The 17247-nt window shown below is 43.0% G+C and overlaps 1 protein-coding gene and 1 long non-coding RNA gene across 3 annotated transcripts in view; one reads left to right on the forward strand and one right to left on the reverse strand.

Annotated features, from left to right (window-relative positions):
* The window catches only part of LOC144821779 (uncharacterized), a 74114-nt gene extending 70888 nt beyond the window's left edge, over positions 1 to 3226 (reverse strand). For both annotated transcript variants that reach the window (XR_013608428.1, XR_013608427.1), the window contains exons 1-2: positions 3018 to 3226; positions 337 to 450 (exon numbers count right to left, since the gene is read on the reverse strand). This is a non-coding gene — a long non-coding RNA (uncharacterized LOC144821779). The remainder of the gene's footprint in view (positions 1 to 336; positions 451 to 3017) is intronic.
* Positions 3227 to 4113: 887 nt separating this feature from the next.
* The window catches only part of PDS5A (PDS5 cohesin associated factor A), a 1342323-nt gene continuing 1329189 nt past the window's right edge, over positions 4114 to 17247 (forward strand). The window contains exons 1-2 of the mRNA XM_078678314.1: positions 4114 to 4278; positions 4550 to 4693. Coding sequence (XP_078534440.1) covers positions 4577 to 4693 — 117 coding nt within the window. The 5' untranslated portion in view covers positions 4114 to 4278; positions 4550 to 4576. The remainder of the gene's footprint in view (positions 4279 to 4549; positions 4694 to 17247) is intronic.

A 17247-nucleotide genomic window follows, 5' to 3' on the forward strand; every position in this document is an offset into this window, starting at 1 on the left:
ATAAGTTCAAATCATTAAATATACCCCATGCAAAAGCAGAGTGAGGGGAACAGAAGGTGCACTTAACTCTTGCTGTGAGCAGCAAAGAAAGAGGATGATGGGAGCACGCAAGGGGTTCTTATGGACTGTGGGGGCGTGCCTATACTCATGTGTATCATGGGAAATGTAGTTTGTTTTACTGTTTTTTATGAAAATATACATTTTCATTGGCTGCTGTGTTTATTGCAGTAAAGATTGAGAAGCATAATCTGAAGCCTCCGGTCCTGTAATAGAATCAGTACAACAGTCTAGCAACCTACAACCTTCAATGTGGGAGTGCAATGGGAGCGGACTTACCCTTTTGAAGTATGGCAACGAATGCGAAGACAGGCAGTCGAAACGCACACTGTCAGCAAAACAGCCCTTAAAGAAGACGGCGGTAGTGTATGCGTGCACGTCTTGGGAGGAATCCTAAGAAAGCATGAAAAGCAACATCAATTGGTGTTCGACCTGGTAAACCATGAAAGTGTAGCTCAACGGCAATCCGTAAACAGTACTTCAAGTGAAAAACAGCGGAGACTTGGTTTTCACTCTGGGCTGGAATGGAGACATACATGATCCGATCCGCCCAGCCGGATGTGTTGTGGGAGGACAACCCCAATTCAAAACATTTAATAGGAGAACCACATAATATAATTTCAAGACCACTCAATAAGTCATTTAAATACTGGCATATGCAAGTCCTCATAACAATTATTATGTGATACATAAATAACCAAAGAGGGCACTGGTACTATATTCACAATTATTACATGTGTGACCCTGTATGGAAAGGTGTCTACCCATGAAGGTGTTAATACGCAAAAAAAACATGGTGAAGGTACTAGTCCACAGCCAACCCTTTTAGTTCCATGGCAATTCATCTAATTCAAATATTAGTCTATTGCATACTGGCATATGTACACAACCATCATAACAATCAGTATATAATACTCAATTATAAACCAGCCCCGGGTAATATGCAGTATTACCAATTATTTTCCTACATGTAAATAAAAGTGAAACTTCTAGGGGAATTTGCTCCCTCGTTCAATGGTGGGTATAAGACTGTGATTGTAGTAATGCATATTGGATATGAGGGACAAAAACAAAAGCACCTGTTATTGATACACAAACTCTGGTCTCGTTACTTGTATATACAGGAAACAATATGAAAAAGGCTTAAGTATGACCAAGCAGGCCAATTTGTCTGTTGATCTCTTCAAACTATTTTAAAACCTGTGCCACTGTGTCAAGTGTGTGTATCCATCTGCATTCAATGTTTAGCCGTGATAGGATATCACCTCCTCTGGGATTATGGGCTATCTTTTCCAATATCAACCATTTAAGGCTTGCAGGCCTATGGGTTGGAAGTGTTCTTCTAGTGGAGTCCCTGGTGTCTTACATCTAATCTTGCTACAGTGTTGTAGGATCCTCATTTTGCCTTTTGTCTCGTTTGGCCTACATAGATTGTTTCAGTATCTCCAGCAAAGCGGCACTTTCCTAGCACTCTCGGAATCTACAAATCATAGAGATACGCCAGAATAACTCTGAATGATGCCGGACACTGGCAAACTCCCTCAGATAGTGACATGAACACCTTGTGCCAGACGAAGCAGTCGGTGCAGGAGTATTCATTTCCATGCATGCACAGCAGCTAGAAGAACGCAGAAGTGCCAGTCTCTGGTGCAGATCAACATGCCAGTATACCCGCTTTGGAGGTGAGAGCCCAAATACAAAGACTCTGATGGGACAAGATGCCTTCTATAGCCTTTGAGGTGAGGGCTTGAGAGGTTACCAGCCCCTAGGCAAGGAGCTAATCAACTGGCCTCGGTAAAGTAGAGATGCCAATACAGGAAGGATTGGCACTTATTAGAGACCAACTATTCACCACCCTGATTAGAGACCAACTTCCCTCTGGCATACCGGAGCAGGTGTAAGAAAGTGCACTAGAAAACTAGATACAACACACCACTCTTGATGAGGTGTAAGGGCTTGCACAAAAGAAGACTGTAAGCTTAGATTTTTGGAAGTGACTTGTATAACATGAAAATTCCCCTCACCTGACAACAACAACCTATGAGCACTAAAACCTAACTGACTTCTTGACTCATCTGGAGACAAGAATTAATCAGAGGCACTAGAACAAAGCAGGAATTGTGGCCATCAGAAGCAAATATATTTAGTAAGAGAAACAGCTTCTGTTGAGAAAACAGTCAAAGAAAGACAACACGCTAGTAGTGTCCGGTCAGCTCAGGTACTCACCAATACCCACACCATACACAGAGTCATTTTACACGTGTAAGTCAGAACTCAACATTCTAAGCCTGCCTTCAACTCATCTTTCCAACACTTACGTCACAGGTCTAGGTGTACAACGGGAACCAAAAGTGTTTCAGCGTTCTTTAATTTACAATACACTACAACACTTCAATCCTTTCACCCATTACAACATATGCTGGACAATGGCAAGGTTGAAATCACACAAGAGTTTATCAAAAGATTTGTTGTAGAATTCAAAACAGAGTTTGGCACTATCAAAAGCAATTAAAGTCTTGCTTCAAAGAAATTGAGAAATACTTCGGCGCTGGAGGTACAAGTCGACCCTTGGAAAGTATGAGGGACTGCAGACTGGAAGAACATCACCAGAAAGGGGGTACTGCTACGAATGCAACAGAACAAAAAGCATCAGCTCAAACGTGAGGATTTGGAAAATAGGTCAAGAAGAAATATTTGGATTAGAAGTGTTAAGGATATACAAAGATTGCATTTGAATGCATGTTTAACAAAAGCATCCTACCAACCACGACACTTTCAGGTCAAACGTGCATAGGCACAGCAACAAAACAAGAAATTAAGCAACTCGGTTCCTCACGTAGGAAAGGTACATTACACATTCACTGTTCAATCCATGGCACATTCAGAGTAGCATGTTACCCTGACACAAAAGCACTTCAGCACTTCGGTATAAGCTATATGAATGCAATTGCAATACCCACAGAATAGTCCCCAGATGGAGTCTTGATGAGGAATAAAACACTTTAGTGACTCCGATTAAATATATTTTGGCAGAATCAATGTTAAAAAGACAAACTATCAAATTCTTCTCTATTTCTTAACAGGTACATTTCAGCCCATGGATTACTTTCGAAATATTCCCGTCGATTTAAAACGGCGATCTAACGTTGATTTAAAACGGCGATCTAACGTTGACAAACCCGGATGTAGGATCTTAAAATCCCCCAGTCCCTCCCCTTCTTCAATCTGTCATAGCTGCCATTTCACCGATGTTACTCATTGGCTAAACTCGGATGTAGTTTTGGCGGCAATTCACACGGCGCGCGGGGACAGTAGGAAGGCACAGAACTTCTTTAAACACTAGCAGTGTTGATAGGCGGAGCCGGTCAATGTCGTCATATATTTTATAGCCAGTCACTGATCTGCCTTGCTAATCGAATGTTCCATTGGACAGTGCTTCGCGTCAGAAACTAAATAGGCGAAGCTCATGCCTGTTTCTAAGATGGCCTCTGTGCTAGACGTAACCCAGCCCAGTTAGCACAGGGACAATTTGTGCATGTTGAACGCGCACGTTGTACGTGAATACGTTTGTGAGTCAATGTACATAGTAATAGAAACATGCGCATGCTTGGGAAGCTTCGCGATGACTCCTGGAACTTTTGAGTTCTGAATTCTATGGCCATATCACTGACATGTTGAAAGAACACCCTCCAAGAAAATTACGAGAACCCAGCAACGTAAGCACAAAACGACGTAAAAAGGAACTTAGCATTTTTTTTAACGGTGAAGCCCCACAAGTAATGATCGGATACATTTTTTCAGTTACTGTAGACATAATAAATACAAGTCAACTGTTATAGGTCTCCTATATTTGACTGAAACTGGACGGCTCTAGTCGGGACCTCTGTTAGTATAACTGGGGTAATGTACCATCCAATACGGTAGTTCTTAGATTGCGGCAGATTGCTTTAGCATTATTGGCACCTAGCGCACAAGAGATGACCAAATCTCGCATTTGACAAGTTCTGCGAGAGTTGGTTGTTTGGCTGTGCGCGTGCCCGCTGCTCCAACCTCCCAGTCTGCAGTTCCTCCAGTAGCCAGTGGGCGGCACTGTTTCCCTACTGAAGGTACAGCATAGGCTTCACCGGCAGCGGTAGCAGCGGCGAGGCACAGAAGCTCCCGAACAGCAGCTGTCCGAGCAGTGCGGGACTAGCCGGCCAGCTAAATGCAGTGACTGACCAGGTAAGCAAGGCCTAGGGAGTAAGGTGGATTTTCTGTAAGAAGTTGGTAAAGAGTCTATGTTCCGTCTGTCGCCGGGAAGCTGGATGTCAAACGGCCTGGGGTGTGTGTTCATGCCGGGGTCTCTACTGCAGGCCTTCTGGGAGGCGGCCTTGTTCTAAGAGGGACTAAGTGCCTTCCAGTCTCTGCCGCCGACATTTGGGCCGTGCCTTTGTGGCTGTGAATGGGCAGGCAATTCTGTGCGCGGTGCTGACATTCCTTTTGTCCCCGCCAGGGGCCGGCAGACACCACCAGGATCAGCATGGAGTTTCCAGCACCGCCGAAGATCGCGGCCGATCCCAGCAAGATCGTTTATCCTCCCGGAGTGAAGGATATAACCGATAAGATCACTAACGATGAGATGGTCAAAAGGCTCAAGGTAAGACCCGTTGAGGCGCCTACCCACCCCCAATCTGTAAACCACAAGGCCAATGAGTACAACCCACAAAACACCCTAGAGGGCAAAACCACAGGCACTACACAGAGCACATCGCATTTACAATCGGGCCACGAGTTCCCCAGAGCTGAGCCACAGAGATCCCCTAGAGAGCCTGACCACAGCGTCCTTCCTCCCAGGTGGCACAGCCGCAGGGCCCCCTCGCAGGGAAGAGCAGCAGATGCCTCAAGAGAGCGTAAACGCATCCAGCTCCCTTTCACGGGCATGCCACCCTGCTGAATACACCGTGATACCCCTACCCCAAGATGCAGCCTTTTCATAGAGGGGGGTATAGTTTATCCACTAAAAAGATACAATCAGTCCTTCAGTACACTACCACAGGCTTCCCAGAGAGCACACTTGACTACCTTGAACTTCAAGATCAAATACAGACATGTGCAGAAAACATGCTGTGACCACCACCTGCAGTGATGTGAAAAAGAAAGTACACCCTCTTAAGAGTCTACGGTTTTACATATTCAAACATAACCTTACTCATTCTTAACAGTAGATGAATCCCAAGCTGTCAGTTTGGTCTGAAGCTTTCAAGTTTCTGGTAACTCATTATGTCTTGGTCAAAAGGTATCAATGATTATTTCAAATAAATATTATTACTTGTCAATGTGAGAAGTGTTACAAGATCCTTTTCAGGCAGTATGAAGTCCTTTATTTCACAGTGAGAAAGATTATTTATAAATGATAAATGTCAAGACTATTTACAGCCCATGAGTTAGTGTTGAGAAAATGTTACTTAGATTACACCGTATGATGCTCCTGGTGCATTTCACAGACTCTCAGAGATAGATCCAGCGATCTAGAGACATCTGTCAATAAGGTTAATGTTAGACCTGACATCATTGGCATGAGTTTCCCTTCCATTTTGACAGATTGCCTCCTCTGTTTTGATATGTTTTTGCTGGTTTTATGCTTTGGGCACTGTGCCACTGGTAATCAGTGCCACAGTGCAAGTGCTCCCTATGTTAAATTGATATACTAATTGGATTCCATGATTGGGTTATTTGATTTATCTGTCAGCCTAGCCTAGTACAGTGCACCATGTGTGCCCAGGGCTTGTAAATCAAATGCTGCTGGTGGGCTTGCAGCACTGGTTGTGCCACCGACAGAAGCAGCTTGTAAAGTGTGTCTCAGGCCTGCCATTGCAAGGCCTGTGTGCAGTTTAGCCCTGCTATGTCGACTTGGCCAAGTGCACCCACTTGCCAGTCCCTAAACCTTCCCTTTGCTTCATATTAGACACCCCTATGGTAGGCCCAAGGGCAGAGTGCATTGTAAGTATAACGTAGGACATGCTCTGATGTTTGTAGCATGTTCTAATAGTGAATGACAGCCATTTTAGTTTTTCACTATTGAAGGCTACCTGTTCTCATAGGCCAGAATGAGCAGTTAGATTATTACATTCTTACAATCCTAACTGACCCAGGGAACATGGTAGAAATTCGAAATTAGTATGCCTGAGCTCCGAATAATAAATACACCTTTTAGTCAAGTTTATTTTAATATTCTGTGTTTGCAAATACCACTTTTAGAAAGCAGTTATTTGCTTGCCTAAAAATTTGAGCCTGCCTCTGTTGGGTTGTGTATTCCTTGTCTGGGTTTGTGTGTGACAGGGCTGGGGAATTCCAGGAGACAGGCTGGGGCAGCCCAGTGGTGAATAGAGAGATCTGCATCTAGATGGGAGGGAGGAGTTGCACCTGGGACCTGAATACGGCTGGGCCTTCCCTCTACAGTGCTGGCTCCCCCCTGTGGCTTGTCTAATGTCTCTGCCCTCCACTGTGAAAGAAGAGGAGGAATCATGTCAACAGAGTGCTCCAGAGCTGTATCTTCCCTGCCCTGTGCTGGCTCCACCTCATGTGGGGCGGCTGATGTCTCTGCCCTGCACAGTGAAAGGAAGAAGAGTCATGTAAACAAAGTGCTCAGGAACTGGTTTGGGGCAGAGGCCTCTCTGCCTTCAGAGAACAAAGGATTTTGGGGTATAAATATTGGGACCCTGATCCCAAGAAATTAGATCACTTCTGGAACAAGAAACCTTTCTGCCAAGGAGAAGAACCAAGGAAGCTGCAGGGGTTGTACTGCCCCTCTGCCAGTGTGCTGTTTGCTGGGTTGGCCTGCAGTGGTTGCTTCATTGCAAAGGGAAAGGAGAAGGAACTTTTGTAAGGACTTTAATCTACAGAATATTCTCCAAGGTCTTTAGCTGTGCTTGCCTTCTGCTGAAGTCTCGGGGACAAAAGACTTCACCTCCAGCTCCCTCCTGAATTTCCTCGCTGGGAATTCTGACTCCAGACACTTGCGTGCCGCTGGGAGCCGGAAGCGCGATGCATCGAGAAGAAGCGTGTCGCCGCCGCAGCTGAAATCATCGCAATGCCGGAGAAGCGAGCCTTCGCTGCATCTCCCTGGAAGCGTGTGTTCATCGAAGCTGTCGCATCACCGGAGAAGTGTGACACCATCGTGAGAGTCGCCATCGCATCACCGGAGAAGCTTGTCGCAGGGCCTGTCGCGACTCCAAAATACAGAGTCGTTGCAAAGCTGCCAGGGCGTCATCGCATCGTCCTCGCATCGCCGCATTAAGGGCGCCATCTTCTCGCATTGCAACCGGATCATCGCATCGCGCGCACCGCAACGGGCCCGCAGGCCTAGAATTTACGCATCACCTCCGCACCGGTAAGGCTCACGAAAAGTCCCCATCTCTGCACAAGCATTGAGGAAGGACGCAACCGTTCCCCTGGGTCACGGAACCGACGCATCTCCCCTTTTGTTCACTTTGCGTTACGCATCCAGGTACTTTGTTGAGTACTTTGTCGCATTTACCAACAACTTGAACTAAGAGACTTTAATCATCTTTTAAGTAACTTTCAGTATAGTATTGTGGATTTTTGTAGTTTGTGGTCTTGTGTTTAAGTCTACATAAAGAATACTTATTTTTATAAAATCTGTGTTGTGTCCATCTGTAGTGGTATCACTGTATTACTGTGTATATTCACAAATGCTTAACACACTGCCTCTGAGATAAGCCTGTCTGCTCGTGCCAAGCTACCAAGGGGGTGAGCAGGGGTTATCAAGGAGTGTAATCCCTTTATCCTGACTTAGAAGTAAAGGTCCCTATTTGGACAAAGGTGAATACCATTGCCAACTAGAGACCCCCAGATTAACAGTTAAGATTTAGTCCATGATTATTTAATTAGGAAAGGATTGATCAAGTAGGACCTTAATGAATGCGTAGCTTGGGAAAACCCTCTTTTTCCCTAAAAGGACATTATAGCTTGTCTAATGTTTGGGTGGGAGGGGGGCCTCACCTGAATGATCTTCAAGACATTCAGTCTATCTTTAATTCCTCTCTATGCCAGCTCATTTTAGAGGAATATGTAAGCCAATCTGTCCAACAGCTGAGGCGTTGCTGAAAGTGAATTATGTAGCAACAAATCAATGGTTGAAAAGAATCATCGTTTTGAAATGCCCAAGTCAAGGTTCGGATTTTAATCCATCGAAGTGCTGTGCTTGGAACTATAGACTTGCGCATAATTGAATGTTCTCAAAGTTTAAGCAGTTTTGTGAGGAGTGGGCCTAATTTGTTTCCTATTTTTCTAGCAATGTAAATGAGAAGCTCTACTGGAAACATTTCTTCACATATTCCCTTAAGACTTCTTAATGTTAACTGTTTTTTTTTAATTTAATAATGATAGTGAAATTTGTGTATGGTATTTAAAATGTGTTTAGATTGCTACTGTAAGGATTCGGTGCAGATTAAATTAAGGTCCTATGTCTTAATCTGTAAAGCAATATTTTCTTTAGAGGGCTCCTTTCACCTCGCTGTATAAGAAGCACACCAGCAAACCCATTTCTCTTAGCACAGCTGCAGATCAAACTACAGGGGTCCATAACCAAACAGATTCTCTGGATCAGTGTTGTGAAACTCCGGTCTTCAATGGTGTGGGAGAAATAGGGGTGACTCAACCAATTCTAGATTTTAGGATTACCCACTAACTGTTTAAATCATCCAAGTTTCAATTAATTACACGCAACATTATTGTAATGCTCCTATGTATTAAGAAAAACTCAATATTTTGATTCAGAACCCAGTTGTATCATGTCTAATTTGGGACTGTTGGTATGTTTACTTTCATTTGTTTTTTTTGTTTTTTTAAACTTGAAGCCAAACTAGTGCTGTGGTTTGACTGTAGTTATGTCTTGAATAACTTTCTTGGTAGAGCCACATACACAGTCACCAGTGTTAGAAAGCAGTGTTGGCATCACACATATTTCTTGTAGAAAGCTTGTTTGGGGGAGGTGCTGTGTTCTACCTTCCCACCCATTGAAATGTAGCGCAAATAGTATTTTGATGTATGAGAGACAATGTACATTTGACTCTAACTGTTCCTGATGCAAGTGCACATATGTTGATTAAACTATAATGTGGCGGGGCATAGCACTATCTCACACGCATAGATGCAATGCACTGAGAGGCACTAATTAGTACTTGCAAACCCTATACAGATGGAAACAAACATGCTTTCTTTCGGTCTGACATAGAAACCATATGATAAGCACTTGCTTCATGATAGCGGAATACACACAATATAAAGGAAAGTAAATAAAAACACATCTGAGGGATTAAGAGTGCCGCAACAGCCCATGCCTGGGTGCAGTGATTATTGTGCATGCAGATGTTTCCCTGAGTTAACAGCACAAACACATTGTTGCTTTTACAGCCAAGAGCTGTACACAGACCAGTTTCACATTACACACAGTGTCTCCACTGCATATGTTTCCACTATAATGGGTGCTGATGATTAACAACTATTCCATCAACACCATCGCACAGTGAAGTGTGTATATATACAAATGGGAACAAAAACAAGTGCACAATCAGGGATGCTGCTACTCTCTCGCTGCGTGAATTGGCCAGTTCATTGCATGCATCTGTGACCATAAAAAATCGTATTTCTGCAAATGATTATGTATGTCTGTTCTGGACATCATTTCTTTTCAGTTTTATTTGCTTGAGTGCTCACTTTTGACAAGTATATATTTATATATACTGTACTTTGTTTTTTTAAGTCATTTGGTGTTTTTTCGTCTATAGCCTATGTGATTTGAGTTTACATCTCTGAATTTCTTTTAACCAATCTGTAACTACAATTGCTTACCAGAAATGTGTTCTTCATTAGTGAGTTTTTTTGTTGTCTCCACTGTTATGGAAGAACTTACTAATCGTTTTTACCTATTATCCTACTTGCTCTTAGCACATTTTATGTAGTCTTTATGTAGTCTTCGTAAATGGGCAAAAAGTACATAACCCACAGTGAGCTAATTCTCTGTTTTGTGTGTAGGAATGCTTAGTGAGCTGTGTCTGTGTAGTGGTGTGCATTGATGTCCACTTCGATAAGACCTGATTTAGACTGGATTTTAAATTGTAAATATTCACTCATCAAAATGTGCATACATTTCCATCATAGGTGTTTTTTTTCTTTTTTTTCTCAGGTGCAAGAGAGTTCTGTAACTTTGTACGTGGTCATTGGCTTTTTAGGTCTCGCGACCTTGCGCGCATCGAGCGGAGTGAGAATTCAAGTAGCCAAAATCCTCATGAAACCACCAGCTTTTTGCTGGCGTTTTCATGAAGTTCACGTGAACCACGTGATCAAACACGAACGCGCATCAGCCTCCCTCCCTCCTAATTGCATTTGCCGCACAGCACATCAAAGGGCTTCGCCCAGCGTGCCCTCTGCGGCTTCTCGGCTTCTCCTCCCCTAATTAGTCATTTTCGCCGCTCTCCCCACTCGGGCCCCCTCCCCTGCCCGCCGTGTCGCATTTCTCCTCCCCCCTCCTTCTCTGCCTTCCTTTCCCGGCGCACGCATTTGTTTGTTACTTCTTAAAACCTCCCAAGGCATCTTAATTTACACAGACGCTCATAAACTAGGCATTAGTTATTATTCTGAAGTTGAAACAAAGTCCGACTGCCTCATTTTAAGTTTTGAAAACATTCAGTCGTAGCCAGCACATTCAACTAGTGCGTTGCATTCATTCGACTGCCTCATTTTAAGTTTGGGAAACATTCAGTCGTAGCCAGCACATTCAACTAGTGCGTTGCATTCATTCATGTTTTCTCTTTTATGGCTTCAAATGTTGTGATCCACAGCCAGACACGCTTACGTGGAGACATCACCTTTCGGAAGCCCAGTTTCCACAGATCAATTACAAAATAGGGACAATTAAGCGCCGATAGCTCCGTATAACAAACACTCAGTAAAATGTAAATAAAAGGTGGCGAAAGAAAAAATTAAGGGCATTTAACACTCGCCAGCTTGGTTAATAACCGAAGATCGTCAGCCGGATAAACCCTACATACTACACATTGTTGTTCCTATGTATAACGTCATTTTCAACGAAAGGCATAGTCTGAATTCAATTCACAGTTATTCTCACAGACTACCTGCAAGCAATGTGACTTCTATGATTAACTCCTGCGGTCAGAATAAATCAAGAAAATGTATTCACCCACGGCGCTCTCGTTTCCCTCTCAGAAAATGTTCAACAAGCATTGGCATTGCCAATAGGTCTCGCTTGTGGGACCTTATAAGTATTTAGTTTTGCAGCCCAATATCCTTGGTGCAACAAGGATATTGTGCTGCAAAACTAAATACTTATAAGGTCCCACAAGCGAGACCTATTGGCTATGCCAATGCTTGTTTATTATTTTTATTTTAGCACACTTGATTATTTGAATTACAAAATAGATGTTACTTGCTTTTTCAAATGTCAAAAACTACAATTTTCGTAACTTTTTTTTTTAGGAAGTACCGACGTTAGTTTCTGTATATGTGTGTATATATATATATATATATATATATATATATATATATATATATATATATATATATGTGTGTGTGTAATATATATGCAAAGCGAGCGGTTGTATCAAATGTTGTATTTATTCAGTTTGGTTTTAGCGTCAAAATTGTTTTTACTGGTTTAACATGTTCTAGTCGTATTTTGCTAGTCTGCCATTTTGTGGTATTGTGATACATTTGGATGCATCATTTACAGTGTTTATAATTAAGGAAGCAAACGCAAAAATGCTTAGTCTTACCAATAATGTAATAAAGGTTGAAATACTAGTACTGAAATTCATATTCTCAATTAAAAAATATGCAAAACAGTTTAAAAGGAAAGCATCAGAAAACATCATGACACATTTTACAAGAATCTGGTAAAGCACAAGTAATGAGCGTAAATGCACAAAACTAATAGCAATGACGTAGGGAAGAAGGGTGGGAGTCAAGTCTATGGCTCCACATCTTTTCTTTTAACAGTCATCTTGGACAGTGTTGACTGGAATAAGGTCTCGCGAAAGGCCCCAGATTTCGTAAAGCTTCTCTGGTCATCCAAGTGCCAGGTAGATAAGTTTTTCCTAAAAGCTGCACTTGTTCTTTCCCTGGATGCATCTTTTCCAAGTGGAACAATTGCTGCTTCTCCATTGTCGTGTAGTGTCTCTTTGGGCCAGAACCAGGTCAAGATATTAACATAAGATTGTGAGGTATTGAATAGCATCCATGATATTTAAGATGTGTAAAAGGATGAGTTTAGGAAAGGGTGAGAAGGGACAGCCCAAAACATTTGATTGAAAATCAAAGACTTAAACCTCACTGTTTTTGGATAATTGGGGAACTCCACAACGTAAAGTGTTTGCCATAGATTTACATCTGAAGTATGTTGTTGAGCAGTCTCTAGTGATGCTTCGAAATTTGTTCCTGGAGTAATAAACCCTGTACAAATAATTTAGTTGTGTAAGGCAATAGATATGGCAACCTCTTTAGGGGTTACAGAGGCATCGCACTAGTTTTCTTCAGTCATTGTGTTTACATCTTCATATTCCTCCTGCAAGTTCGCAAAAGAGTTCAGATATTATAGATGATGAGCGGTATAGTTGAGAACTTTTTATCCTCAAGGCAACACTGTGTAAGATTGGCTTCCAGAGGATTATATTTAGTTGTATCACCACCATTTTTAGGTTTTGCTTGCACTGTGGTTTCGAAATCTCTTGTAATGAAAATCACATCTTAAATGGGGCTTATCATAAACCAGAGGGATGGTTGCCACTGCCCCTTCAACTCTCTTTAACTTCTCATCTAAAACTTACCACCTGCTTTGGCTTATATTTCCAAGCAACCTGACCTGTAGAAGACTTGACTCCGCTATACACCAGGACCCCTACTGTTTAGACGTCCTCTTTGGAGTATTTAAACTTCCAACAATTCCTGGTGTCCTGTATAGGATTCTTCTCCTAGCAACATGACATGGTTGGGATTCACTGAGAGCAGTCCACTATATGCAGGCCATGATTAGGGTGCCCTGTTTTCTCCTAGCAGGGTCTGATTTGTTTTTTGTACGTTGAAGATCTCCACCTCGTTTTGTAATAGGTTGTGGATCTAGCCAATTTCCTCTGGCCCAAGAGCAAGGTTAAAAATGCTGCCATGGGGGGTTGTAAATATTTGCATCTGCAGAGGTTTCCCTGCTCCTCAAAGCATTCATAGCTGACCCAGAGCGAATCATGAGGTGCCATTGCAGAGAAAATGTGACCATGGCGAGCTTTGATGCATCTGGTTGATGGCCCAGCAAAGTATCTGCTCTCTAAAGCAACGGATCTTCCTGTCTTGATAAATCCTCCAAGCAGATTGCACAGTTCCGCGATCTCCCTCCCCCCTCTAATCCCCCCACCACCACCACCACCACCAGCTGGTTGTTTCAGATCCTCTTATATTCGATTGCAGGTTTTTTCCCCCCATCTTTCTGCTTTACATTTTGGAAATAGGCTCAATTCTTGTATTCTTGTATTTTAGCTTTTTTGTTTTATTGCTGACTGGATATTTTGATCAACCTGACTGACTGCGAAAGCCTTCCATTAGCATTCGCATAATCTCCTTTGTTTGCATTTGGCATGTCAAAGGTATATAGCTTGCTCCTCTATTTAATGTTTTTCCATCTTTTGTTTCCTGAGGAAATATAGGCCATTATGTTGATTTGAATAGCACACTAATCACCATGGGGGTACAGGCCTTGAATACTCATTAAAATGTTACTAGGCCTGCAGGTCTAGTAACTGGAATAATGTACTTCACCCAACTGTAATGTACTTGACCTATAAACTGGTCTCAATATGTCATCCTAGGCAAGTATTTTATTTTGCAAAGCCACCATTTTCTTCATATGAGAGCACCTTCCAATGTGCGAGTTCAGATCTCCTGCTCTTAATAGACTAAACATTGGCTCCATGCATGATAAGAATCTAGTCCACATATAGAGTACACATGACCCCTGACTTGCCTCTTAGTTCATTAATAGCATTGCCATCAAGGCGGTGGCAGACATGTTTCTCAGTGCATGTTTAAAAACTCACTTTTAATAAAATGATTATTTCTAAAGCATTTCATTGGAAGGTTAAACAAGCACTGGCGTTGCCAATAGGTCTCGCAGTAGGAAAGTTGGAGCTATTGGTTTTGTAAATGACAAAGCCCTTTATGTTTTTAAAATGAAAACAAAAATAAAAGGCATTGTTATTTGCAATTGTAATAGCTCCAACTTTCCTACTGCGAGACCTATTGGCAACGCCAGTGCTTGTTTTTAAACCGATGTCATAGAATTAATTCTCAAACTATTGTTGAATGAGGTATTTTTTCCTTACAGGAGAGTAAACTCTTCAAAGTGAGTTGGAATGTTTCTTAGAATGATTACACTGCAAAGTAACCGGTAAATGGCATGTATACACCTCCATAAATAGTGCAGGGAAGCGTCATGAACAGCATGGGTGGAATCCCAGTGCAGTCAGGAGCTCTGCAGGTCTCTGCGTTGCATTCAAAGAGTCGAGTGCTTTGTAAAGAAGAGAACTTTCAAAGTCCTGCTCAACAGACTCAAGTCTCACAGCCCCTTAAAAGCACAGAGTCGTTTTGAGGTGGGGCGGGTAGTGGGAGAGGGGACATGAGCCAGAGGTGACTAAGTGATCTGCTCCACTGGGCCATTTGACAGGGGAGTACCAGGCGGTGTCACCCCGCCGGGGAGGGCGCACGCCCCCTGTGAAGAAGTGAAATCAGCCAGAGATATCAGAATGGATTAACAGCGGTGGAGCAGAGGGTCAGTGCTGGGGATGGAGCGAGGAGGGCGATGGCTCACCCGAAACAAGCACTAGTAACATTACACAGTAACATGTTCGTATTTTTTGTAGACACAGGGAGATTAATTGGCATCTCTGTTAAACACATTAAGTAATGCTGTGAGCTGCCGATTAATCTTCCTGTGTCTACAAAAAATATCAAACTGCAAATTGTATAATGTTACTGGTGCTCGTAGAAAGCGCTTCTATTGTGAAACAAAAAGCCTGAGAGTGAGCTCATGCTAATGCGAGCACAGCCTGCAGCGGAGAGGAAGTGGCTTAACAGCGGGATCTGCAGCCTTCGGCACTCGAGCCCCAATTTCTCGTGCCTAAACACAACGTTTAGGCACAAGCGGACACCGTGCTTCCAATCAAAGTAGAAATAAGTAAATCAAGACGCCAGAGAATGCTGGGGGGAAACTCTGCGAGGCACGGCCTGCGGCCGTGCTTCCAATCAAAGTAGAAATAAGTAGTGAGCTCATGCTAATGCGAGCACAGCCTGCAGCGGAGAGGAAGTGGCTTAACAGCGGGATCTGCAGCCTTCGGCACTCGAGCCTCAGCGTGGGTTGAACGTCTTGGGAATGATTGTGGTAAATGTTCGCTCTAATATACACTGTAAAATAGAAACCATTCATCGATATTGGAGGAGCGGTGGGGGCCCACACAATCACTATTGTAAGAGGGGTGGGTTGGAGATCGCCATAGGTGAAGATACTGTTGGGCATGCCTGCGCAAAAAAAAAACAGTGGCAGCTCCGCTTAACAAGAGCCCGAGTGAAAGCGGAATGGTGCAGAGAGAGCCCGGGCAGTGTCGGAAAATCACTTAATTCCTCGTGCCACAACGTTTAGGCACAAGCGGACACCGTGCTTCCATCAAAGTAGAAATAAGTAAATCAAGACGCCAGAGAATGCTGGGGGGAAACTCTGCGAGGCACGGCCTGCGGCCGTGAATAAGTGACGGCGGGTGGGGGGGGGGGCGGGGAGCAGAGCCTTTGAAGAGGTAGAGTCACGGCCTGCGGCCGTGAATAGAATAAGGGGAGGAGAACTGGCTGATAGCCATGATTAATTAGGGGAGGAGAAGCCTTAGGGGAGGAGAAGCTGCAGAGCGCACGCTGGGCGAAGCCCATTGATGTGCTGTGCGGCCGTGAATGCGCGTGCTTGTTTGCACACGTGATTCACACGAACTTCAAGGAAACTGCAGGAACGAAGCCCATGGTTTCACGAGGATTTTGGCTACTTGAATTCTCGATGCGCTCGATGCGCTTGCGCGCATCGATAGGTCGCGAGACCTAAAAAGCATTGGAAATGCAATGTGTTGCATTTGTTTGAGTTAGAGCTATTGGCGTGGTAAGTGCAAATGTCTTTTACCTATGTGTTACGGAGTGTATGTATGTATGTGGTGTGTTGTGCAAGTATGTGGGTTGAATTAGAATTATTAGTTGTGGATTTGTGTGGCAGGATGATGTGGCATTGTGTGCAGTGGAACTATGTGGATAGTAAGAATTATGTGGTATTGAGAGTACTGGAATTATGTGGAATCGTATTCTGTGTTGTGGAGTGCTATGTAGTGGAGTTTAATTGTGTTGTGCTGTTGGATTTTGTTACATGTGAAATTGTGTGATGTGGATTGTATGTATGTGGTGTGTTACGTAATTGTGTTGCAAGTGCTATTCTAAAGTTCAAGGACATGTAATAGTGGCTCTGCCCAGATGTGTCTAGACAAGGTGAACCATGTGGTAGTTAGTGATGTGTTGAAACACTAAATCAGATTATATGGTTTACCTATAATGCACTGTTTTATACAGGTGCAAAATAAACTATTACAATCGGATACATACTCTACAAATCGGGGAGAAAATAAGCCCAAATTCTGACTGGTGACATTAGTACTAAAATTCTGTATTCGATTAAGGCAGCTTTTTAACTTCGCTGCAACGTCCCGTCCCACGGACTGGCCTATGTATTCCTGTCACACCTAGGTCAATTTTTTTTATTTTTTATTATTTGCCTTGCCAGACACCACAATGTTAGAAAGCCAACGATAAATCCGTGAAGGGTCCTATTAAGAATGGATGTATGATGTTATTTAGCATGCCATTACTTAGCATGCCTTTTCTACGAAGTTTTTACTTAGCAAATGCCTTTAATTAGCAGTATTTTAAAACGCATGCCATTACTTCACAAAATCATAGAAAACCATTAAAGTGGCATTACTTAGCAGTACATTACTTCGCAGGTTTTTACTACGCATACAGATTCTTTTTTCTTTTTTTACCCTACACGCCAACACTACCCTACACGCCCCCTACACTTCCCTAAACCCTAAAACACTACCCCCTACA

Source organism: Lissotriton helveticus, chromosome 2_2 (genome assembly GCF_964261635.1).
Source record: "Lissotriton helveticus chromosome 2_2, aLisHel1.1, whole genome shotgun sequence".
NCBI lineage: Eukaryota > Metazoa > Chordata > Amphibia > Caudata > Salamandridae > Lissotriton > Lissotriton helveticus.